We start from the raw sequence: 26,633 nt of genomic DNA, 5'->3' as shown, positions 1-26,633 counted from the left end.
TTGTGAAGAAGTTTAAAGCCAGATTTGGATACAAAAAGATTTCCCAAGCTTTAAACATCCCAAGGAGCACTGTGTAAGCGATGTCACCCTGCTCCTCCGTACATTCCACTGGCTTACAGTTGAAGCTCACATCCACTACAAGACTATGGTGTTTACTTACGGTGCAGCAAGAAGAACTGTCCCATCTCTACCTTCAGGCTCAAACCCTGTATCCCAACCCGAGCACTCAGTTCTGCTACCTCTGGTCTCATGGCCGTCCCACTGCTACAGGAGGTCAAGCTCCCTCTCAGCCCAGTCAAAGCACTTCTCTGTCCTACTGTCATACTGTCATATCTAATATGAAGAACTGAATACAACCATAAGAACCATTCAACCTGTCGGATCTAATATGAAGAACTGAATACAACCATAAGAACCATTCATACTGTCAGATCTAATATGAAGAACTGAATACAACCATAAAACCTTCTCACCCCCCCCCCCTTAAATGATTTAGATGCACTATTGTAAAGTGGCTGTTCCACTGGATGTCAGAAGGTGAATTCACCAATTTGTAAGTCGCTCTGGATAAGAGCGTCTGCTAAATGACTTAAATGTAAATGTAAATGTAATAATATTGAAATGGAAGGAGTATCAGACCACTGCAAATCTACCAAGACCTGGCCGTCCCTCTAAACTTTCAGCTCATACAAGGAGAAGACTGATCAGAGATGCAGCCAAGAGGCCCATGATCACTCTGGATGAACTGCAGAGATCTACAGCTGAGGTGGGAGACTCTGTCCATAGGACAACAATCAGTCGTATATTGCACAAATCTGGCCTTTATGGAAGAATGGCAAGAAGAAAGCCATTTCTTCAAGATATCCATAAAAAGTGTCATTTAAAGTTTGCCACAAGCCACCTGGGAGACACACCAAACATGTGGAAGAAGGTGCTCTGGTCAGATGAAACCAAAATTGAACTTTTTGGCAACAATGCAAAACGTTATGTTTGGCGTAAAAGCAACACAGCTCATCACTCTGAACACACCATCCCCACTGTCAAACATGGTGGTGGCAGCATCATGGTTTGGGCCTGCTTTTCTTCAGCAGGGACAGGGAAGATGGTTAAAATTGATGGGAAGATGGAGCCAAATACAGGACCATTCTGGAAGAGAACCTGATGGATTCTGCAAAAGACCTGAGACTGGGACGGAAATTTGTCTTCCAACAAGACAATGATCCAAAACATAAAGCAAAATCTACAATGGAAGGAATGGTTCAAAAATAAACATATCCAGGTGTTAGAATGGCCAAGTCAAAGTCCAGACCTGAATCCAATCGAGAATCTGTGGAATGAACTGAAAACTGCTGTTCACAAATGCTCTCCATCCAACCTCACTGAGCTTGAGCTGTTTTGCAAGGAGGAATGGGAAAAAAATTCAATCTCTCGATGTGCAAAACTGATAGAGACATACCCCAAGCGACTTACAGCTGTAATCGCAGCAAAAGGTGGCGCTACAAAGTATTAACTTAAGGGGGCTGAATAATTTTGCACGCCCAATTTTTCAGTTTTTGATTTGTTAAAAAAGTTTGAAATATCCAATAAATGTCGTTCCACTTCATGATTGTGTCCCACTTGTTGTTGATTCTTCACAAAAAAATACAGTTTTATATCTTTATGTTTGAAGCCTGAAATGTGGCAAAAGGTCACAAAGTTCAAGGGGGCGAATACTTTCGCAAGGCACTGTACTTAAAAAAGCCAGGGAAGACAACTGCTTTCCAGAGTCTTTCTCTCAAGCAGTGATTACTGTAATCCACAAGAAAGGGAAAAACCCGCTAAAGTGCGCCTCCTATAGACCAATCTCTCTCCTTAACACAGATTGTAAACAGGTCACCAAGATGCTATCGAAGAGACCGGAGTCATGTCTTCCCCTGTTGGTCAACCCAGATCAGACTGGCTTCATAATGAATAGATTGTCCCCTAATAATCTCAGAAGGTTCTTTGATATAATTCACCTTGCTAACAAAAACAAAATACCTCGTGTCGCAGTCTCCCTCGACGCTGAAAAGGCCTTTGTTAGGGTTGAATGGCCATACCTCTTTCGCATCTTGTAAAAGTTTGGTTTAGGTACCGTGTTTGTAAATTTGATAAAATCACTCTACAAATCTCCTAAAGCTAGGATTGCTACCAATGGGATTACTTCCTCCTCTTTCCCTCTTTATAGGGGGAACAGACAAGGTTGCCCAATTAACCCCCACCTCTTTGCCCTCGCCATCGGCCCGTTGGCTGAGGCTATTAGAACATGCCCTGACATACATGGCTTTGTGGTGGGCCCCCATACCCATAAATGATCACTCTTTGCGGACGACCTTATCTTATTTCTAACAAACCCAGAACACTCCCTCTCTCACTTGCAGATCCTACTACAGTGTTATAGTTATTTCTTTCTCTGGATATAAGGTCAATTTTGATAAAAGCGAAATCTTACCGTTGTCTGTCTTTGACCATCATACCATCAAGCACAAGTTTCCTTTTAGATGGTTGCCTATGGGCTTCACATATTTGGGCATAATGGCGGATGGTAATCTGAACAAACTCTCTAAACCCAATCTGCCCAGTTTGTTGCAAAAGGTGGTGGGTGACCTTTGTAAATGGATGGACTTACCTCTCACTCTACTGGGTAGAATCAATGTAATTAAAATGAATGTCCTGTCCAGATTTCTATATTTGTTTCAATCTCTCCCTATCCCTGTTCCTGCAGCATTCTTTTCCTCTCTCGACAAGCTTGACCAGACAGACGGTTTATCTGGCACGGCAAAACCCCTAGGGTTGGCCTGGATAAACTGACCATTGATTACAGTCAAGGGGGCTTAAACCTCCACAATTTTAGAATGTACTACTGGGCTGCACAGTCTAGGTTTCTGGCTGAGGTTTGACAATGGTCCCTCTCCCTCATGGTTGAACATTGAAAAGCTTGAGTTAAATGATGACACTGGGGCAGAATTGTTTTACAAATGGGACAGAAAATCTATAAAAACCATCACAGACAACCCTTTAATCATACATTCTATCCTGGCATGGTGCAAACTACATGAGCTGTTCGGACGAGGGGGATTCCTTTCCCCTAAAACCCCTTTATGAAACAATAGATTGATCCCTATGTTTTTCTAGAATAGTAACTTTAGACCATGGTCTGATAAGGGGATCACTTTTCTGGAACATTGTTACGAGGGAGTTCTTATGTCTTTTGATCAGCTGAAACAGAAATACCACTTGCCTAACAGGGACTTCTTTAGCTACCTACAACTATGAAACTTTATTAGGGTGACTCAAGGGACCTAAGATGTCACCTATTGAACAACTCTGCCACGCAGACCAACCACTGTTCAAGACCATTTCCCGTGTTTACGATGCTCCTCTGTCAGGACTAACACTGCCTGAGCTAGATAAACCCCGACTTAGATGGGCGAAAGATCTGGGTATTGATCTTGATGAGGATCTATGGAGTGACCTATGCAGGGATTGTGTTACATCCACATTGAACTCCAGATACAGACTGATCCAGTTTAATTTCCTCCATCAGCTCTATATCACCCCATCTAGACTGCACAAGTTCAATCAGATATCTCCTCCCTATGTTTTAGATGTGGCTCAGATGAAGGAACATTCCTCCATTCCACTTGGCAGTGTTCAAAACTACACGGTTTCTGGCAGGGGGTATGCGATACCATATCCTCAATTCACGGGGTTGCATTCCCTTTAGACCCGGAGGTCTGTCTAACACCAATCTTAGGCAAAGCCATACTATAAAGCTAACAGAAATATTGCTAGCGATTGCCAAGAAATGTATTGCCTTGAAATGGAAATTGGATTCCTCCCTGCCAGTTGCAATGTGGCTATGGGAAGTTAATAGTTGTATCCCACTGAGAAAATCACACTGCTTGAGCAATAAGTTAGACATTTTGCAGAATTTGGCAACCTTTTATTGACTATATGGAGAATCTCCCCCCACATCACATTGATTGAATCTCTATATAATCCTCACATAATGTTTCACACGTAATGTATAATATGTAGCCTACGACAGTTAACCATATGATCCAATGTCTCAGTATAAATTTTTTTATTGTATGTTTGTATATATAATTATTTTATTTTTTGTTACGCTCGTCTGTTACTGTCACTTTGTCCTATTGTTGTCTAATATCTTTTCACTTTTGTTTTGAATGATCTTAATTGCAAAATGCAAAAAAAATAATACAAAAAATAAAGTTGTCTCGCGCACCTACAGTTCTGGTCATGAAAAAATGCTATTTGCATCCATGAGCTAGCCAATGTTCTTCTTCAAAAACATTGCAAACATTTCTGTAGCTATAGTTAGCTAGCTATATAGCTAGGTGTCCTCATCTAAAATAACCCTAATGTGTAAGACGGGTCCGACCACCCATTAATCAAATAAGAACTATCTATGTGAAGCTGGCCACAATAGTGGACTTTGCGGTTAGCCTTCAAAATAAAAGTATGTCATAATTCTACTATTTATTCATTTGCATCACTGTCAATGACAAACTTTTATTTCAAAGCAAACCTCTAATTCCACTATTGTGCCTACATCTTATTGTGGCTAGCTTCACAACACAACCCGGTGCGGTTGAGTCTCATTAGCCAGTTGAAGCTAGCTGGCTGCTATTAAGATTAGCTTTGGGCAACAGGGTTAAGTAGCTGGCTAGCTATTTATTTTCATGAACTGAAGTTAAATTTCAATAAGCGAACAACAAGTGGCAACCTAGCTAATACTTATTCACAAGGATTCCTAAATCATTGCTAAGAATAATGAAAATGACTGCATTTTCTACTGGTCATTGTTTTCAGGCTGGTTGTATTGGTGCTAGCTAGGTACCAAGCTAAAGCTAGCTACCCCAGAAGTTGCGGCCGAACAAAATGATGCTTTATTACCAACGCGGTATTGTAAACACATCGTTCGTGGCCGGTGTTTACTTGTTTGCAGACATATTTTTTGTACAGCATTGACAGTGCTGCTGTGTCTTTTATAACATGCAAAGACCGAAACGGCGTTCCATAGTATGTATGTCATGAAGCTAATAGCAGTGACGCTACTACTGTGTAATTCCGGTAGGGCAACATCTGAAAAATAGCTCACTTGTTAGTGTACCGGTACAGTCGGCGAAAGCCAACATCACCCACGACAGAGAACAGTTGATGGTCAAGGGCAATGAATTCCATTATCTTGGCTTTAATGGATTTCGCCTTGGAGTTGTCTTGCTGAAATAGCTTTGACATCGATTTTGCACATCAATATTAAACTAGACATGTTCACCGATTTTTATATTGTGCATCCCTAGTTTAAATAATTTCTAACTTGTTAACAATTTCTGCTAGTTAGTTTTTGCTACCATGTGGGTTTTGGCTTGCTTGAGCCTGCTAACTGAGGAGTGTTCATTCACCTGTTTCCATACATGTTTCTTTGAAAACATTTATATATATATATATATCCTTTTATTCTAATCTTTACAAGAAAATGCCACAGGCACTATCTGATGTGTGGAGACATTTCACTGTGGCTCATGTAGAAGGAAAAGCTTTGTAGATTTGCAAATACTGTGCCAAATCATATGTGAAGAATGCAACAAAGATGCAGATTCATCTGGCCAAATGCATAAAGTTCCCTCAGCGCTCACAACAAGCAACCTCTTACAAAAGTCCCTATAGTTCTATTTGAGGTTAAAAGGATGAATCAGACACATTATCGATAGCAACAGCTCACGGTCCTCCTGGAATCAGAAGTTTTTTTGACTCAATGGAGGAACTTAGTCAGAGATGCTGATGAATGTCTTGCTCAAGCTGTGCATGCAACAGGCAATGTGTATTGAAAGAGATTTTTGAATGTTTCTGAATGCCAAATACCCTCGTAAAACTGACCATCCTACCGATCCTTGACTTCGGTGATGTCATCTATAAAATAGCCTCCAACACTCTACTCAACAAACTGGATGCAGTCTATCACAGTGCCATCCGTTTTGTCACCAAAGCCCCATACACTACCCACCATTGCGACCTGTAAGCTCTCGTTGGCTGGCCCTCGCTTCATACAAGTCTACAAGTCTCTGCTAGGTAAAGCACCGCCTTATCTCAGCTCACTAGTCACCATAGCAGCACCCACTCGTAGCACGCACTCCAGCAGGTATATCTCACTGGTCACCCCCAAAGCCAATTCCTCCTTTGGTCATCTTTCCTTCCAGTTCTCTGCTGCCCATGACTGGAATGAATTGCAAAAATCTCTGAAGCTGGAGACTCACATCTCCCTCACTAGCTTTAAGCACCAGCTGTCAGAGCAGCGTACAGATCACTGCACCTGTACATAGCCCATCTGTGAACAGCCCATCTACCTACCTCATCCCCATACTGGTATTTATTTATTTATTTATTTTGCTCCTTTGCACCCCAGTATCTCTATCTGCACATTCATCTTCTGCCGATCTACCATTCCAGTGTTTAACTGCTATGTTGTAATTACTTTGCCACTATGGCCTATTTATTTCGTTATCTTACCTCATTTTGCACTGTATATAGACTTTTTGTTTTCTTTTGTTCTACTGTATTATTGACTATGTTTTGTTTATTCCATGTGTAACTCTGTGTTGTTGTATGTGTTGAATTGCTACGCTTTATCTTGGCCAGGTCGCAGTTGCAAATGAGAGCTTGTTCTCAACTAGCCTACCTGGTTAAATAAAGGTTTAAAAAAATCTTTGCCCAGCATGCACCACTCCAACCAGACATGCTTTATCTACTCATTTGCTGGATACAGAGTTCAAGTGAAGGTCAAGCAAATTACAGAGAAAGCAGACAGTATTGAAATAATCTCTGATGGTTGGTCGAATGTTTGTGAGCACGGAATAATTAACTACATCTCCACTAGAGGTTGACCGATTTCATCGGAATGGCTGATTTAATTAGGGCCGATTTCAAGGTTTCATAACAATCGGTAATCGGCATTTTTGGACCCCGATTGTGCCCGATTACATTGCACTCCACGAGGAGACTGCGTGGCAGGCTGACTACCTGTTACGCGAGTGCAGCAAGAAGCTAAGGTAAGTTGCTAGCTAGCATTAAACTTATCTTGTAAAAAAAATCTTAACTAGTGATTATGCTAACTACACATGGTTGATGATATTACTATTTTATCTAGCTTGTCCTGCGTGGGATATAATTGATGCGATGCCTGTTAATTTCTCATCGAATCATAGCCTACTTCGCCAAACAGGTGGTGATTTAACAAGCGCATTCGTGAAAAAATCATTGTCGTTGCACCAATGTGTACCTAACCATAAACATCAATGCCTTTCTTTAAAATCAATACAAAAGTATGCAGATTTAAAAATATACATTTAGTTTAATATTGCCTGCTAACATGAATTTATTTTAACTAGGAGAATTGTCTCTTCTCTTGCGTTCCGTGCAAGCAGAGTCAGGGTATATGCAGCAGTTTGGGCCGCCTAGCTCGTTGCGAACTGTGTGAAGACCATTTCTTTCTAACAAAGACCGTAATTAATTTGCCAAAATTGTACGTAATTATGACATAACATTGAAGGTTGTGCAATGTAACAGCAATATTTAAACTTAGGGATGCCACCCGTTAGATAAAATACAGAACAGTTCTGTATTTCACTGAAAGATAAACGTTTTGTTTTTTAAATGATAGTTTCCGGATTTGACCATATTTATGACCTAAAGCTCGTATTTCTGTGTTATTGTGTTATAATTAAGTCTATGATTTGATATTTGATAGAGCAGTCTCACTGAGCGGTGGTAGGCAACAGCAGGCTCGTAAGCATTCATTCAAACAGCACTTTTCTGCATTTGCCAGCAGCTCTTTGCTGTGCTTCAAGCATTGAGTTGTTTATGACTTCAAGCCTAACAACTTCCAAGATTAGGCTGGTGAAACCGATGTGAAATGGCTAGCTAGTTAGCAGAGTGCGCGCTAATAGCGGTGATGTCACTCGCTCTGAGACCTTGAAGTAGTTGTTCCCCTTGCTCTGCAAGGGCTCCGGCTTTTGTGGAGCGATGGGTAACGATGCTTCGAGGGTGGCTGTTGTCGATGTGTCCCTCGGTCGAGCCCAGGTAGGGGCGAGGAGAGGGACGGAAGCTATACTGTTATACTGGCAATACTATAGTGCCTATAAGAAGATCCAATAGTCAAAGGTATACGAAATACAAATGGTATAGAGAGAAATAGTTCTATAATAACTACAACCTAAAACGTCTTTCCTGGAAATATTGACGAGTCATGTCAAATGGAACAACCAGCTTTCATATGTTCTGAGTTAGCTTTTTTACATGGCACATATTGCACTTTTACTTTCTTCTCCAACACTTTTGTATTTGCATTATTTAAACCAAATTGAACATATTTCATTATTTATTTGAGGCTAAATTGATTTGATTGATGTATTATATTAAGTTAAAATAAGTGTTCATTCAGTATTGTTGTAATTGTCATTATTGCAAATAAATATATAAATAAAATATTAATCGTCCAATTTAATCTGTATCGGCTTTTTTTGTCCTCCAATAATCAGTATCGGCGTTGAAAAATCATGATCGGTCGACCTCTAATTTCCACCCCTCCTCCAGTGTTCTACAAGAACAGACACAAGGGACAACAGACACATCGGTCTCTACATTGCAGATGAGCTGAAGGCAGTCCTCAATGACCTTGGACGACAGAAGGTATTTGCACTGGTGACAGACAAAGCTGCAAACATGAAAGCTGCTTGGTCTAAAGTGGAGTCCTACCCTCACTCCATTGGCTGTGCTGCTCATGCATTGAATATGCTCCTCAAGGACATCATGGCACTGAAAACAATGGATACACTCTACAAAGAGAGCCAAGGAAATGGTTAGGTATTTGAAGGGTCATCAAGTTATAGCAGCAATCTACCTCACCAAGCAAAGTGAGAAGAATAAGAGCACCACATTGAAGCTGTCCAGCAACACCTGTTGGGGTGCTGTTGGCATCATGTTTGACAGTCTCCTGGAGGAGAAGGAGTCTCTCCAAGAAATGGCCATATCACAGTCTGCCTATATGGACAGCCCCATCAAGAGGATCCTCCTGGATTATGTATTTTGGGAGAGCGTGGTAAGCAGCCTGAAACTTCTGAAACCTATAACAGTAGCCATTGCACGGATTGAGGGAGACAATGCCATCCTGTCTGATGTTCAGATTCTGTTCAGAATCCGTACTACCCTGCCCACTTCACTGTTGCTCCAAGCAGAGGAAACTGCAGTTCTGAAATACATAAAAAAGCATGAAGACTTCTGCCTGAAGCCCATACACGACGCAGCATACATGTTGGACCCAAAGTATGTTGGCAAGAGCATACTGTCTGGTGCAGCGATCAGCAAGGCCTATGGTGTCATCACTACCATGTCTCGCCACCTTGGCCGTCTGGCGAAGTACACTTCCAAGCAAGGGTTTTGGGATGGAGATGCAGTATGGCAGTCGTGCCATCATATCTCATCAGCTCTTTCCCATTGACCAATACAATGGTTGAAAAGTAAGTGGACATTTTGAGCTTGACAACAAGCCATCCTCAACACGGTTGGAAAGTGAGTGAAGATGAGGCCTCAGTCTGATGATCAAGAGGTGGACATTGAGGAGGTCCAGGGATAAGACATGGAAGCCTGATAGTCTAGACACTCTGGCTTTAGTTGTCTTCCTATCATTTTGCAGATATATGTTGAAAAGGTTTTTCGGGAGATGCGATGGATCCTTCAATATTCCCTTTCTTTTGTTGTTCAGTGAAATCATCCCATGTGAAGAGTCAACTCTTATTTAAAGTTAAATTCATAACTAAATTGTTTTTATTTCTATTGGAAGGATTTAATAATTTGCAATTGTCTACTTATAAGTGAAAAGGTTTATGTTTCTGTCTCCATATGATACGGTAAATATTTCCAATGCAACAAAAACATTACATTTAAATGGTATTAATATTAATTTGCATATATTCCCGTTAATTCCCACGGAAAGTTTCCACCTCTGAATATTCCCCAAAATGTGCAACCCTAATGATGAGAGAGAAATAGATGCACAGATATAATACCCCGAAGACATGCTAACCTCTCATCTTATTGTAATGGTGAGAGGTCAGCATGTCTTGTGGGTATGATATTTGTGCGTGTACATTTTTCACTCATCATTATTCATGATTCATTCAGGACTATCCATAGTCATGGTAGCATCTACATTCATGTAGAAGTGTATAGAAACATCCTATTTTTATTTCCAATAAAAGTGATTCCAAAATGACACACTACATTATTTCCCATTCATTTCGATTGAGCACAAAATAATCTGAAACACAACCAAAACAAACAACAAATGAATCCAAGTTTGTAAAGTCAATAGCTTGATGTAATCTATTGCGTGCTACTGTAGGAATTTGGGACCAAATACTATACTTTAATACACAGAAGTGAATTTGTCCCAATTCTTTTGGTCCCCTAAAATTGTTGGACTATGTACAAAAGAGGTGTCATTTCTAAACGGTGTACCCAATATGAATGAAAATACCCATAAAATGAAAGCTTACAGTCTGCACCTCAGCCCGTGTATCATTTCATAGTCCACTGTATATTAGAAGGATAGTTTAATTACTTTTTTTTCTGTACATCTGTACTTTATCAAATAACGTCTTCATACTTGCTTTTTAGCCAAGATCACAAACCAGTTGGGAGAATTGCATCTGAGTTAGCAGTGGTTAGCTGCTATGCAAGCAGGCCACGAACATTCATGTCAGTCATTGAAAGTTCTTTAATTCACTAAGGTTACACTCTGAGAGGAAACAAGTTGCTGTTCACGTGACTTGCTAGTACCACCTCACTCCTCAAATATCATCGGCAACCTAATAATTGTCATCCCTGTCCATACCTAGATCTACAGCGTGATTAGGCCTAAGTCGGTGTTCTTGTCTCACTATGAAAGGCCTTGCGTTGGAATTATAAGTGACTTCCAGTTGTGCTCTAATATATTGGCAGCCTTTGCACTTTACAATTGAGTGCCAGGTTCTGTTTTCTATTTCCAAACTGGTTCAATGGACATGTTTACCCTGTCAGTACCTGCAATTTAAGGTGAGCGAAATTACACAATAAACGAGAATCGCCTGCCTCCAACCAACCAAATTAATTTGAATTCTTCTGAATTATTTAGTCCAGAACATGTATTTATTTTTAATTTGAGGTGAATTTCAGTTTTGATTGATTTACAACAGCACAGCAATCAAATGCATGTGTGAACACTAAACAAGTTTTTAATTTCAAATTATTTTAAAAGGAAGTAGTGAATCATTTTTAAAATGTTGAAGGGTGCCAATGTATTAGAACTCAACTGTATAATAAATATAGCATTGTTCTAAAACTTGATAGGCAATAGTATTAGGCAATGTACTGTAACTAGGCTACACAGGCAGCAGGTGAAGTGCCAATCAGTGAAAGTAATTGTGATTACAGATTACACACAGCAGGCTTAGTTAGACACACACACACACACACACACACAGCCTTGTCTCCTGCTGATTTCTTAAATGTCACCTCTCTCACTAATTACATTGAGCTCAGAGCTCCAGAGAGAACGACACACTGTGAACTGTACATCATAAGAGATGGAGGGAACTGAAAGTAGACCACTGTAGACAAAATCCAGACTGATCAAACTTCTGTTCACCTCCCTCATCCCATATTTCTATACTGCAGGCTTCAAAATTAAAACATAACATGGATTGAATCTAGCCAACTACATTCTTGGAAATAATAACCTTCCAGACTTTGAGAAATGAATGCAACTATTATGACATGTTATCTTGGAGTACAAATCAAATTTCTTAAGTACTTGCTTTTGAGTGACTCACGCCTTTTAAAGTCTCCTGGTCATTTCAATGTAAAAGGATCCATGAGCACCAACATGAAGTTCATAGGAGTATGCCAGCTGTCAAAAGAAAAGCTAAGAGTATACGTGTTTGAGAAATTGAGGCATAAATACATTTTCAACCATTTTCCATCCTAAAAATTAGGAATAAGCAATGGCTTTGATTTCTGGTCAAAAATGTAGAAAATGGGCCTTAAAAAACATCTACCAGAAAGTCTTAAAAGGTATTAGAAATGCATCAAAAGAAAATGTTGACAGACCCATTTCAACTAATATCAACACTTTTATATTTAGTTCTGAAGACATTTTTCTGACCTCTAAATTTAAGAGACATTGCCTTGTGCCTTGAAATTCCTTTACCAAACCCCCACATCTTTCAGATTATCTACAGTGCCTTACGAACGTATTCGGCCCCCTTGAACTTTGCGACCTTTTGCCACATTTCAGGCTTCAAACAAAAAGATATAAAACTGTATTTTTTTGTGAAGAATCAACAAGTGGGACACAATCATGAAGTGGAACAACATTTATTGGATATTTCAAACTTTTTTTAACAAATCAAAAACTGAAAAATTGGGCGTGCAGAATTATTCAGCCCCTTTACTTTCAGTGCAGCAAACTCTCTCCAGAAGTTCAGTGATGATCTCTGAATGATCCAATGTTGACCTAGATGACTAATGATGCACTGTGCAAGCGATAATATTGAAATGGAAGGAGTATCAGACCACTGCAAATCTACCAAGACCTGGCCGTCCCTCTAAACTTTCAGCTCATACAAGGAGAAGACTGATCAGAGATGCAGCCAAGAGGCCCATGATCACTCTGGATGAACTGCAGAGATCTACAGCTGAGGTGGGAGACTGTCCATAGGACAACAATCAGTCGTATATTGTACAAATCTGGAGTGGCAAGAAAGCCATTTCTTCAAGATATCCATAAAAAGTGTCGTTTAAAGTTTGCCACAAGCCACCTGGGAGACACACCAAACATGTGGAAGAAGGTGCTCTGGTCAGATGAAACCAAAATTGAACTTTTTGGCAACAATGCAAAACGTTATGTTTGGCGTAAAAGCAACACAGTTCATCACCCTGACCACACCATCCCCACTGTCAAACATGGTGGTGGCAGCATCATGGTTTGGGCCTGCTTTTCTTCAGCAGGGACAGAGAAGATGGTTAAAATTGATGGGGAGATGGATGGAGCCAAATACAGGACCATTCTGGAAGAGAACCTGATGGAGTCTGCAAAAGACCTGAGACTGGGACGGAGATTTGTCTTCCAACAAGACTGATCCAAAACATAAAGCAAAATCTACAATGGAATGGTTCAAAAATAAACATATCCAGGTGTTAGAATGGCCAAGTCAAAGTCCAGACCTGAATCCAATCGATAATCTGTGAAAAGAACTGAAAACTGCTGTTCACAAATGCTCTCCATCCAACCTCACTGAGCTCGAGCTGTTTTGCAAGGAGGAATGGGAAAAAATTTCAGTCTCTCGATGTGCAAAACTGATAGAGACATACCCCAAGCGACTTACAGCTGTAATCGCAGCAAAAGGTGGCGCTACAAAGTATTACCTTAAGGGGGCTGAATAATTTTGCACGCCCAATTTTTCAGTTTTTGATTTGTTAAAGTTTGAAATATCCAATAAATGCCGTTCCACTTCATGATTGTGTCCCACTTGTTGTTGATTCTTCACAAAAAAATACAGTTTTATATCTTTGTTTGAAGCCTGAAATGTGGCAAAAGGTCGCAAAGTTCAAGGGGGCCGAATACTTTCGCAAGGCACTGTATCTCTGTTTCTCCATCTCTCTTCCAGGACCCACAGTCCACTGATGAGTTTCGGAGCCAGTTTTGTCAGCTTTCTGGTGAGTAGTGGTGGAGAGGACAGAGGAGGTCAACATCTCGTACTGATTTACTGTATCACTGCTATTCTTATTTGATACTTCTGCAATGCAGACCATAGGAGTTAGGAATCAGGAAGAGATATCGATGTATTACGGATGCTGTATTGTATGTTTTTTTTTTTTATTGAATGCCAACGTGTTCAGTTGTTGGCTTTTGACAGGACATCTCTATCTCAAACATAGACCTAGTCAAAAAGCATCTATTTATTCAGCCAATCTGTACATCAGAAGGTCACACAGATAATAGCACACTAGGGATATCCTGATCAGTAGTCCTACTGTGCATCCCCTGCTGCTGGACCACATACTGAATCATCAATGATTCACCAACTTGATATAATTGGCTCACTGTGGGCTAGAGAACTGACTGGGGGAAAAAATGAATTTGTGCACATCTCTGAAAATATTTGGATGAAATATTACTCTGGGAAGTCCATGACTCATATAGTTGGTTGTCTAGCTGGGCTTTGTATTGTTTTATGTAGCTGCTGATAGGATCTGTTTCTATTCAAACAATATGACTGCTACAGGATGATATCATGACGAATGAGATGACCGCTATGCTTTGTGTATTACTCTCAGAGAAAGGCCCTGACTGACTGGTACTGTGATTGTGGCTGTGTGTGTAGAATGCCATGATGACGTTTGAGGAGGAGAAGATGCAGATGGCCTTTGATGACCTCCGAGCTACTGAGAGACTGTGTGAGAGCGACAACACTGGGGTCATAGAGACCATCAAAAAAAAGATCAGGAGGAGTGTGGGTGAAGTGCAATACACACACACACACCCAAAGAACCTCCAAGGAGCTCATACCTATTGACTGCATAGCACCTCACACAGCACATCTAAATTCACACGATAGGGTTGTCAGATTGTTCGTTCGTAAACTGAGTGTTTCACTCTCTGAGTGTTCAGAGTGCACACTGGACACACTGGCCGAGGAGTAGGGTTGATCTGAGTGTTCTGACCTCACAACGGTAGTCAAGCACCCAAGCTAGCTTGCTAACTATTTCCAGGAATGTGTGTGTGTGTTTAAAAAAAAAAATATATATATATATATTTTTTTTTTAAACACACACACATTCCTGGAAATAGTTATATATATATATATTAAATAAATGCGCCCACACACACACAGTTGAAGTTTACATACACCTTAGCCAAATACATTTAAACTCAGTTTTTCACAATTCCTGATATTTAATCCTCGTAAAATTCCCTGTCTCAGGTCAGTTAGAATCACCACTTTATTTTTAGAATGTGAAATGTCAGAATAATAGAGAGAATGATTTATTTCAGCTTTAATTTCTTTCATCACATTCCCAGTGGGTCAGAAGTTTACATATACTCAATGAGTATTTGGTTGCATTGCTTTCAGAATTGTTGAAAGTGGGTCAAATGTTTCGGGTAGCCTTCCACAAGCTTCCCACAGTAAGTTGGATGAATTTTGGCCCATTCCTCCTGACAGAGCTGGTGTAACTGAGTCAGGTTTGTAGGCCTCCTTGCTCGCAAATGCTTTTTCAGTTCTGCCCACAAATGTTTTATGGGATTGAGGTCAGGGCTTTGTGATGGCCAGTCCAATACCTTGACTTAAGCCATTTTGCCACAACTTTGGAAGTATGCTTGGGTTCATTGTCCATTTGGAAGACCTATTTGCGACCAAGCTTTAACTTCCTGACTGATGTTTTGAGATGTTGCTTCCTCCCTCATGATGCCATCTATTTTGTGAAGTGCACCAGTCCCTCCTGCAGCAAAGCACCCCCACAACATGATGCTGCCACCCCATGCTTCACGGTTGGGATGGTGTTCATTGGCTTGCAAGCCTCCCCCTTTTTCCTCCAAACATAACGATGATCATTATGGCCAAACAGTTCCATTTTTGGTTCATCTGACCAGAGGACATTTCTCCAAAAAGTACGATCTTTGTCCCCATGTGCAGTTGCAAACCATAGTCTAGCTTTTTTATGGGGGTTTTGAGGCAGTGGCTTCTTCCTTGCTGTGGACTCGTTTTACCGTGGATATAGATATTTTTGTGTTTCCTCCAGCATCTTCACATTGTCCTTTGCTGCTGTTCTGGGATTGATTTTCACTTTTTGCATCAAAGTACGTTCATCTCTAGGAGACAGAATGCGTCTCCTTCCTGAGCAGTATGACAGCTGTGTGGTCCCATGGTGTTTATACTTGCGTACTATTGTTTGTACAGATGAACGTGGTACCTTCAGGCATTTGGAAATTGCTCCCAAGGATGAACCATTACGTCATTTTCTGGAATTTTCCAAGCTGTTTAAAGGCACAGTCAACTTGGTCTATGTAAACTTCTGACCCACTGGAATTGTGATGCAGTATAAGTGAAATAATCTCTGTAAACAATTGTTGGAAAAATTACTTGTGTCATGCAAAAAGTAGATGTCCTAACCGACTTGCCAAAACTATAGTTTGTTAACAAGACATTTGTAGAGTGGTTAAAAAACAAGTTTTAATGACTCCAACCTATGTAAACTTCCGACTTCAACTGTATATAACATTGGCAATGTTTACTGACATGCGTATTTGGCCTTGCTCTAAAACTTGGATGTTGACATCTATAGATGTCACTGTGCTCACTGTGTTTTGCCTTCCTCCAGGACTCCCAGAGGTCAGGGGTGGCAATAGTAGACCGTCTCCAGAGACAGATCATTGTGGCAGACTGCCAGGTGTACCTCGCTGTCCTCTCTTTCATCAAACAGGAACTCTCATGTGAGACCTCATCACTTCTACCTTGACCTACATGTAGACTTATAGCTGACTGATGAACCATATGTATTTGACTGATTGGCTGCACTGTGTTATTTCAATAGCCGCTCTTGCATACTGATTTATAATGCATGTCCAATAAGTTGTATTCTATAATGCACATTGGTATGTAGACCATGTCTCTCAGGACTCAAACGTCCTGGTTTATGTGTGTTATTTCACATGGACTTCCCCTCTCCCAAACCCACCCAGCATACATCAGAGGAGGCTGGATCCTCCGCAAAGCCTGGAAGATGTACAACAAGTGTTATAGCGACATCAGCCAGCTGCAGGATTGCAGCAAGAGGAGGTCCTCCGACCAGCAAGGGTCTCCATCCACTGAACAGGCCAACCGCAACCACGCCACGCCCCCAACCCAGATGACCAATGGGGTGAGCCCGGAGGCCCTGGAGAGGCTCAAGGGCTCGGTCAGTTTTGGCTACGGCCTGTTCCACCTTTGCATCTCCATGGTACCGCCACACCTGCTGAAGATCGTCAACCTTCTGGGTTTCCCTGGCGACCGCCACCAGGGGCTGTCCGCCCTTACGTATGCCAGTGAAAGTAAGGACATGAAGGCCCCCCTAGCTACGTGAGTAGGGGTACCACTACTGACAACAGGGACATTGGGTGTCAAAATGCATTTTTTTGTCTTGGTTTATTTAGACTTTTTCTGACTGTGATGACTGATTCTGCCGACACATCCACAGCAGACGCCAGACCACACATTCTGCCTCCCAAATGGCATCCTATTCCCTATATAGTGCACTACTTTTTTGACATCAATAGTGTACTATGCAGGGAATTGGGTGCCATTTGTAAGGCAACTACAGCCTTTAACAGGCCTGAAACCCATTAGTCAGGCCAAGATGAAGGGCGGCAGGTAGCCTAGTGGTTAAGAGCGTTGGGCCAGTAACTGAAAAGTTGCTGCTTCAAATCTCTGAGTTGACGAGGTGAAACATCTGTCTGTGCCCTTGAGCAAGGCACTGAACCGTAATTTGCTCTGGATAAGAGCGTCTGCAAAATGACTAAAATGTAAACTGCTGTAATAATGGAGAGGAGCTGACCCGAGCCCCTGGTTAAACTGATGCCTCCCATCAATGCCTTTGCAGAAAACAAAGATTATTTTAGGAGGAGGGGCTCCCGATTGGCGCATCGGTCTAAGACACTGCATCTCAGTGCTCGAGGCGTCACTACAGACCCTGGTTTGATTCTAGGCTGTATCACAATCGGTCGTGATTGGGAGTACCATAGGGCAGCGCACAATTGGCCCAGCGTCATCCGGGTTAGGGTTTGGCCGGGGGGGTAGGCCGTCGTTGTAAATAAGAATTTGTTCTTATCTGACTTGCCTAGTTAAATCATATTAGAAAAATTGAGTACACATGTTCAACATTTTAAGATAAGATTAACTTTATTTTGCCTGAAGGAAAATTTGTCTTGGACATTCAAGTGCAGTTGCTTTCACATCGAAGCTGCATGTAACGGTTGATTCTGCCGATTTTTGACTGTTAGCTGCCGACTTATCTGCTGAGTTTGGTAGCAAGCTTTTCAACTTGAAATCAGTCGTATGTTTACCGACAGATGTGATATGTCTTGGTTTCTTGACTGACCCTCTGAATGCTGATATTCACCAGTAAAACTCTCATGAACACATTTACATGCACACCAATATCCAATTATTATGTTGGATACTCAAGTATTCTGTTTTTGAGTTGGAGCATATAAATATCATATCCCGTTTACAATAACCCAAAAAGTTTATAGCGGTTATGAGAAACCCAGATAAGATGGCTGGGATATCCTGATCTTAGACGGGATACGTTTGTGTGTTTTCATCTGATTGTCAAACAAATCTCTTCAAAAAGTAGGCTACCTGCGCAGTTCAATAATTCCATAATCATTTATTTGCTGATACACCGTACTGGACCATACAGACTACTGGCTACATTCACCCCTAATTTAGACAACGTTCTACTTATAGTTCGCGCTGACATGCAGCTTCTCTTGTCATAACTTGTTGCCTGAGAAGACTAAATAAAGTAGTTCTCACCAGAATTTCTAGCATTTGATAGAAAGAATGAATGCATTAGTACTTTACCATGTTAACTAGATTACTATGTTTATTCTCGAGTTCGGGTGGAACAGTAACTCCAACACAGTGGACAGATTGGTCCTGTGCAAAATGTCATCAGCTTGACCGGTTTTAAGGAAATGAAAAGCTGAGAAAACGATTAAACATTTCTGATAAGACTTGAGTTTGTCTTGGTTGCATATGTTATGTGGTTGAAATACTATCTGCTTGCATAACATTAACACAATACATTTGCATTTTCTCAAGAGATGCTGAAAGAAATCAAATTTCTCCACTCCTGTTCCTAAGATAAAAAACAACATTTGTATAATTTTACTCCAAGAAATGCATACTTCTGCAGGAATTAATATTATATTACTCTACATGTGAGATGTAATAGGCCTACAGTCAGTGTCCATGTTTTGGGTACATTCCATTTAACCCATATGAACTTAAATGAGAATGTTTATTCATGGACACTTGTGAGCGGGATATCAAAGGTGCCTGGAAACCGCTTATCCCGAACTATCCCTTAAGTGGGATATGAGGTACTATCCAGAATACTGTGCGCATGTAAACGTGGTCACTGTTGTCATGTTGGGCCAGTAACCGAAAGGTTGCTGGATCAAATCCTCAAGCTGAGGGGTTGGGTTAAATGCGTAAGACACATTTCAGTTGAAGGCATTCAGTTGTTCAACTAGGAATCGTCCTTTCCCTTTCCCAATAACGAGGATTTCTGTCTCCCTGTGGCAGGTTGGCCCTCTTGTGGTACTATACGGTAGTGCAACCCTTTTTTGCCCTGGACGGCTCAGACACACAGGCCGGCCTGATGGAGGCTAAGGCTATCCTCCAGAGGAAGGAGCCTGTATACCCTAACTCCTCCCTCTTCTTGTTCTTCAAGGGCAGGGTGCAGCGCCTGGAGGTAATGACCTGGGTCATGTTCAGTAGAGGGAAAACATATTTAAAAATAACTTAAGAGGCGTTCAGGTTGTACCTCTTAAGTTATTTTTGTGCTATAGTGTACCCTGCCAAGAAATGAGTATAAATAACAACACAAGGTAACCTGTGTCTAGGACTGTGGTTGTAGTGTGTTGGTCTTCTTCCCCCTCTCTCCTCTCCACTTCCAGTGCCAGATCAACAGTGCCTTGATGTCCTTCCAAAATGCCTTGGAGCTGGCTACAGACCAGAGGGAGATCCAGCATGTGTGTTTGTATGAAATAGGTACACACTTTTATCCCTCTTCACTTCAACATCATCTCTAACTAATGCTCTCCATTGCCTTGTTGTTTCTGAGTGACAGTCCATTCTCTCTGCTCTTCTCAGGGTGGTGCAGTATGATCGAGCTGAGGTACAGTGACGCCTACAGGGCCTTTCAGCGTCTGGCAACTGAGTCACGCTGGTCCCAGTGCTACTACGCCTACCTAACTGGAGGTGAGAGGGCAAAGGTTAGAGGTCACTCAATTGGTGTTGAGGTTAGAACATCCTCTTGTTTTCATTCTTTTCAAAGGTAAAATAAGTACTGGGAATGCTAATTCAGCTGAATGACAAGCTTCTGAGCCTATTAGCGATAATGGCATACATCCCCTGATAACGGTAATATGTTAGCGTTGAGGTACCCTGCAGATTCTAACCCCTGGGCCTTGTCTCTGTGGTCCACTATAGTGTCCCAGGGAGCATCAGGAGATCTGGAGGGGGCTGCCGCTGTCTTCAAGGATGTGCATACGCTTCTGAAACGGAAGAACAATCAGATAGAACAGTTCTCTATGAAGAGGGTGAATGTGGGACTGGCAACAGCACATTTCTATAGATCTATACTACTGTTCAAAAGTTTGGGGTCACTTAGAAATGTCCTTGTTTTTTAAAGCTCATTTTTTTGTCCATTTTAAAAGAACATCAAATTGATCAGAAATACAGTGTAGAAATTGTTAATGTTGTAAATGACTATTGTAGCTGGAAACAGCAGATTTTTAGATGGAATATCTACATAGGCGTACAGAGGCCCATTATCAGCAACCATCATTCCTGTGTTCCAATGTTGTGTTAGCTGATCCAAGTTTATCATTTTAAAAGGCTAATTGATCATTGGAAAACCCTTTTGCAATTATGTTATCACAGCTGAAAACTGTTGCGCTGATTTAAAGAAGCAATACAACTGGCCTCCTTTAGACGAGTTGAGTATCTGGAGCATCAGCATTTGTGGGTTTGATTACAGGCTCAAAATGGCCAGAAGCATAGAACCTTCTTCTGAACTCGTCAGTCTATTCTTGTTCTGAGAAATGAAGGCTTTTCATGTGAGAAATTTTCAGATGGAATAACATAATTGCAAAAGGGTTTTCTAATGATACATTTTTAAAATGATAAACTTGTATTAGCTAACACAACGTGCCATTGGAACACAGGAGGGATGGTTGATGACAATGGGCCTCTGTACACCTATGTAGATATTGCATAAAGAATCAGCCGTTTCCAGCTACAATAGTCATTTACAACATTAACAATGTCTACACTGTATTTCTGGTCAATTTTATGTTATTTTAATAGACAAAAAAGTGATTTTCTTTCAAAAACAAGGACATTTCTAAGTGCCCCTAAACGTAATATTTTTCATTGTACAGTTTCAAGGTGATCTGAAGTCATTATATGGATGAAAATTGGCAGTTGATTATGTGGTAGGCAGGATTTGTCTTCATGACTGAGATGGTAGTGTGTGTGCAGGCGGAGAGGCTAAGGAAACACCCCCCATCCAGAGAGCTGTGTGTCCTGGCTGTGATCGAGGTACTTTACCTGTGGAAAGCTCTGCCGAACTGCTGCACCTCTAAGCTACAGATCATGAGCCAAGGTACACAGTGTGAGAACATACATCGACAAACTACACATGATCAAACTCCCAGTCCCAACTACCATGTTTGCAACACAAATCAATTATAGACTATTCTCTTTTGGTTGTGAAGGACCGCACACACACACAGAACAATTTATGTGAGATGTTGTGGTGCCATGAAAGTGCATTCCTGTGAATGTGCAAACTCCGTGGGTTGTCTGTCTCCTTAGTTCTGCAGGAACTAGATGACGTCTCAATTGCTGGCCTGAAAAACCTGCTTCTTGGTGACATACACAGATGTCTCGGCAAAATAAAAGACGCCATTGAGGTTCTGTCTCACCACCCCATTGATATGTATTGAAAACAAAGTACACACATCATATGTATCTGCAAATATTAGTGTAATGAGAATAGTGAATGTTTACTACTCTTCATTATGTGTCATTGAACATTGCAGTGCTTCCATCTGGCTGCCGGAGATGAGGTGGGTCGTCAGAACAACTCCTATGTGCAGCCCTACTCCTGCTACGAGTTGGGCTGTGTTTTACTGGACAGCCCTGAGGTAAGCTCAGTGTATACAGTGTGTTGCTATATTGTATTGTGCAATGTGTCAACCCGGAGGAGAGAAAGTATATGTTAAATACAGTAGTTGATTGAGTATATCTGATTGTGGTTTTCTTCTCTGCTCAGTCTGAAGCGAAGGGCAGAGCTCTGATGCTTCAGGCCAAGGTACAGTAGAACTTTCTTCCACCTATAGTGTATTTTTGGAACTTGTAGTTGTCAGTTATAGTATCTGGAATGATGTGGGACTGGCATTCATGATATGCATTTGAAATGATTTACGTAGCCGACGTGAGTAAGACCGTTAAACAGGTCAACATACACAAGGCTGCGGGGCCAGACGCTGACCAACTGGCAGGTGTCTTCACTGACATGCTCAACATGTCCCTGTCTGAGTCTGTAATATCAACATGTTTCAAGCAGACCACCATAGTCCCTGTGCCCAAGAACACAAAGGCAACCTGCCTAAATGACTATAGACCATAGCACTCACGTCCGTAGCCATGAAGTGCTTAGAAAGTAATGGTTCACATCAACACCATTATCCCAGAAAACCTAGACCCACTCCAATTTGCATACCGCCCAAACAGTTCCACAGATGATGCAATCTCTATTGCACTCCACACTGCCCTTTCCCATCTGTACAAAAGGAACACTTATGTGAGAATGCTATTCATTGACTACAGCTCAGCGTTCAACACCATAGAACCCTCAAAGCTCATCACTAAGCTAAGTCTCCTGGGACTAAACACCTCCCTCTGCAACTGGATCCTGGACTTTCTGATGGGCAGCCACCAGGTGGTGAGGGTAGGTAGCAACACATCTGCCACGCTGATCCTCAACACTGGAGCTCCAAAGGGGTGTGTGCTCAGTCCCCTCCTGTACTCCCTGTTCACCCATGACTGCATGGCCAGGCACGACTCCAACACCATTAGGTTTGCAGACGACACAACAGTGATCACAGACAACGACGAGACAGCCTATGGGGAAGAGGTCAGAGACCTGGCCGGGTGGTGCCAGAATAACAACGTATCCCTCAACGTAGCCAAGACTAAGGAGATGATTGTGGACTACAGGAAAAGGAGGACCAAGCACTCCCCCATTCTCATCGACGGGGCTGTAGTGGAGCAGGTTGAGAGCTTCCAAGTTCCTCGGTGTCCATATCAACAACAAACTAGAATGGTCCAAACACACCACGACAGTCGTGAAGAGGGCACGACAAAGCCTACTCCCCCTCAGAAAACTAAAAAGATTTGGCATGGGACCTGAGATCCTCAAAAGGTTCTACAGCTGCAACATCGAGAGCATCGGTGCCTGGTACGGCAATTCTCGGCCTCTGACCGCAAGGCACTACAGAGGGTAGTGCGTACGGCCCAGTACATCACTGAGGCTAAGCTGCCTGCCATCCAGGACCTCTACAACAGGAGGTGTCAGGGGAAGGCCCTAAAAATTGTCAAAGACCCCAGCCACTGACTGTTCTCTCTACTACTGCATGGCAAGCGGTACCGGAGTGCCAAGTCTAGGACAAAAAGGCTTCTCAACAGTTTTTACCCCCAAGCCGTAACACTCCTGAACAGGTAATCAAATGGCGACCCGGACTATTTGCATTGTCCCCCCCCCCCAAAACCCTCTTTTTACACTGCTGCTACTCTATCATATTAGCATAGTCACTTTAACTATACACTCATGTACATACTGCCTCATTGGCTAACCGGGCTATTTGCATTGTGTCCCGCCACCCACCAAACCCCTTTTACACTACTGCTACTCTCTGTCCATCATATATGCATAGTCACTTTAACCATATCTACATGTACATACTACCTCAATCAGCCTGACTAACCGGTGTCTGTATGTAGCCTCGCTACTGTATAAAGCCTCTCTACTGTATATAGCCTGTCTTTTTACTGTAGTTTTTTTTACTTACCTATTGTTCACCTAATACCTTTTTTGCACTATTGGTTAGAGCCTGTAAGTCAGCATTTCACTGTAAGGTTTACACCTGTTGTATTCGGCGCACGGGACAAATAAACTTTGATTTGGAATATTTCCTTACCAGTATGTGCCCTTTTGAGGATGTTATATGATGTAGTAATCTGTGTTTGTTTCTACAGGATGACTTTGCTGGCTATGACTTTGAGAACAGGCTCCATGTACGCATCCACTCAGCTCTGGCTCCCATGAGGAAGGAGGTGGCCCCACCGTGACTACTGCCCCATTCCTCCACCATACATCCACCCTAGCTCTGCGTTGAGGGTAGAAGGATCTGGAAATAACTCCAGATGCCATCTTGATCTTCACTGTGATGGTTCACTGCAATGTGTTTGTTTCAGTTGACTTATGTTTGTATGATGAATGTGCCATCAAGTTTGTAATGCGTAGTTTAGAGTAAATCTCCTGGAGGGATAGTGCAGACTACTGGAGTGTAATCGTGTGTTTCAACCAGATCAAATATGTACAGTAGTTGCTGCTGGCAGGCAAATGTAACTCTTTTTACCAAGGAAAAATATATTGGGGGTGAATCTGTCAGTGAGACAGCAGGTGGTCTAATGGTTAAGAGTGTTGGGCCAGTAACTGAAAGGTCCCTGAGCCGACTAGGTGAAACATCTGTCGACATGCCCTTGAGCAAGGCATTAACCCAATTTCTCCTGTATGTCGCTTTGGATACGAGTGTCTGCTAAATGGCTAAAATGTGAATAGTACAATAATATCTTTCTCCCATAAGATATGAAAGGGTTCTGATTGAAAACGGTGTATGCAATTGTGTATGACACTTCATTATAAAGCAGTGAACTTGTGCCATCGAAACCCTACTGTCTAGGTTTCTGCCAGATGACCTCAAAGTCCTGTTGCTCTTACAGTAGTAAACAATCTGAATGCACAATCCCTATGCTGCTACTCATCACCTGGCCATTGTCACTGTAAATTGATGCCAACCCTTTAGTCACCTTAGGTTATAGACATTGTGAATCCATTAAAGATGGTAATATAAGCAGATTTCCTCAAACATGTTACAACGTTGTTACAATTAAAAAAAATGTTTTTACTGGTTTTAATAACAAGTCTATTGATATTGAAAGGGAAAACCCCTATTCATATCACTGTAAATATACTTTAATACTATAGATATGGTACTAGCTAAATTACATTGTCCTTTTTGCACTCACTTATGTGTATAACATCTACACTCTGCTGTACTTGTATTTGCTGGAGACTGGTTTTCCTTTGTTGCTGTGTTTTTTTTGTTTTTTATGTATAAGATCATGTGTTAAAACAATACATCTCTTAAATCTATGGCCATTTTATTTCCATAATGTGTTTTAAGATGCATGTAGTCTCATGATTTATTTATTTGTTAGGGACAGTACATCTCAATTAACATTTCTGTAAATGGCAGATTTGGCCAGTTGGCTAGTTTTCATCTGTAGCTTAGTTCTTTGGCAGTTAGTGATTTTTTTTTGTATATATTTTTATTCACTAACAGGCTTTAAAAGAACTGAAGCAATACATTTTAATTAGTTTTGAAATAATGATTGACTGTGGTGTTCAGGCAGGCCTTCCGATGCTTTACCGTTGAAAGTTAAATCAACCCTTGCCAAAAGTGATGTAGAAATATGATAACTTGGCAGGTAACCTATCTGATATGCCTCGTTCAAAACAACTGGTAACTCATTAGCAGTTAAATGCCTCATCCGCGTAGAGTGTTGAATATTCCGACGGGATTCAAGGATTTGATTGAGGGAATGAGCAAGGCTGTGGTCAAGTATCAACCAGAAACTATTCCTGCCTTCACAGCGGCCTTCAGAGACGGTAGGCTATTCTGTGCTTGAATTCTAGTAGACCACAGTCGTCTGATGCATGGAACACTTCAATACATTTGATTATTGACCTAATCACTTTGCATTGTTTCGCAGAGAAACCAAGCATGCCTATTGATGATCTTATGAAACAATGAGAGCCTTTTGTGGCCCTGAATTCTAAGTGACTTTTTCTCATCAGCTGTCATGCTGCTTGTTGTTGTTATTGTTTATCAAAACGGGTCAATCAATTATAATTCTATCACGGTTGGATTTACAAACTGGCATGCAGGGTACGTGTCCCAAGCAAAATCAGTTCCTTTTTGTTTTCATCTTGTAAATCATAATCTGCTTTTAATGCTGCCCCTGGGGATGGGTTAAATGTGGGAGACACATTTTGGTTGAAAGCATTCAGTTGTGCATCTGACTAGGTATCCCCTTTCCAGTCTACAAGAATAAGGCTCTAAAAACAAGTACAGTCGTGGCCAAAAATTGAGAATGACACAAATATTAATTTCCAAAGTTTTCTGCTTCAGTGTCTTTAAATATTTGTCAGATGTTACTATGGAATACTGAAGTATAATTACAAACATTTCATAAGTGTCAAAGGCTTTTGAAAATTACATGAAGTTGATGCAAAGAGTCAATATTTGCAGTGTTGACCCTTCTTTTTCAAGACCTCTGTAATCCATCCTGGCATGCTGTCAATTAACTTCTGGGCCACATCCTGACTGAAGGCAGCCCATTCTTGCATAGTCAATGCTTGGAGTTTGTCATAAT

At 41.4% G+C, this 26,633-nt stretch overlaps 1 protein-coding gene across 1 annotated transcript in view; it reads left to right on the top strand.

The window, feature by feature from the left end:
• LOC135513185 (tetratricopeptide repeat protein 39C-like) overlaps nucleotides 1–25,442 on the top strand; it is a 28,918-nt gene extending 3,476 nt beyond the window's left edge. Inside the window, exons 2-14 of the mRNA XM_064935980.1 lie at nucleotides 13,746–13,794; nucleotides 14,463–14,591; nucleotides 16,459–16,570; nucleotides 16,820–17,195; nucleotides 19,428–19,596; nucleotides 19,802–19,895; nucleotides 19,998–20,105; nucleotides 20,337–20,446; nucleotides 21,390–21,513; nucleotides 21,726–21,823; nucleotides 21,953–22,057; nucleotides 22,186–22,224; nucleotides 24,171–25,442. Of these exons, the coding sequence (XP_064792052.1) occupies nucleotides 13,746–13,794; nucleotides 14,463–14,591; nucleotides 16,459–16,570; nucleotides 16,820–17,195; nucleotides 19,428–19,596; nucleotides 19,802–19,895; nucleotides 19,998–20,105; nucleotides 20,337–20,446; nucleotides 21,390–21,513; nucleotides 21,726–21,823; nucleotides 21,953–22,057; nucleotides 22,186–22,224; nucleotides 24,171–24,263 (1,606 nt within the window). The 3' untranslated portion in view covers nucleotides 24,264–25,442. The remainder of the gene's footprint in view (nucleotides 1–13,745; nucleotides 13,795–14,462; nucleotides 14,592–16,458; nucleotides 16,571–16,819; nucleotides 17,196–19,427; nucleotides 19,597–19,801; nucleotides 19,896–19,997; nucleotides 20,106–20,336; nucleotides 20,447–21,389; nucleotides 21,514–21,725; nucleotides 21,824–21,952; nucleotides 22,058–22,185; nucleotides 22,225–24,170) is intronic.
• Nucleotides 25,443–26,633: the final 1,191 nt, after the last annotated feature.

The sequence above is a fragment of the Oncorhynchus masou genome, chromosome 3, assembly GCF_036934945.1.
Source record: "Oncorhynchus masou masou isolate Uvic2021 chromosome 3, UVic_Omas_1.1, whole genome shotgun sequence".
NCBI classification, from domain to species: Eukaryota; Metazoa; Chordata; class Actinopteri; order Salmoniformes; family Salmonidae; genus Oncorhynchus; species Oncorhynchus masou.
The sequence above is the reverse complement of the archived record's forward strand: the minus strand, read 5'-3'. Positions and strand labels throughout refer to the sequence as shown.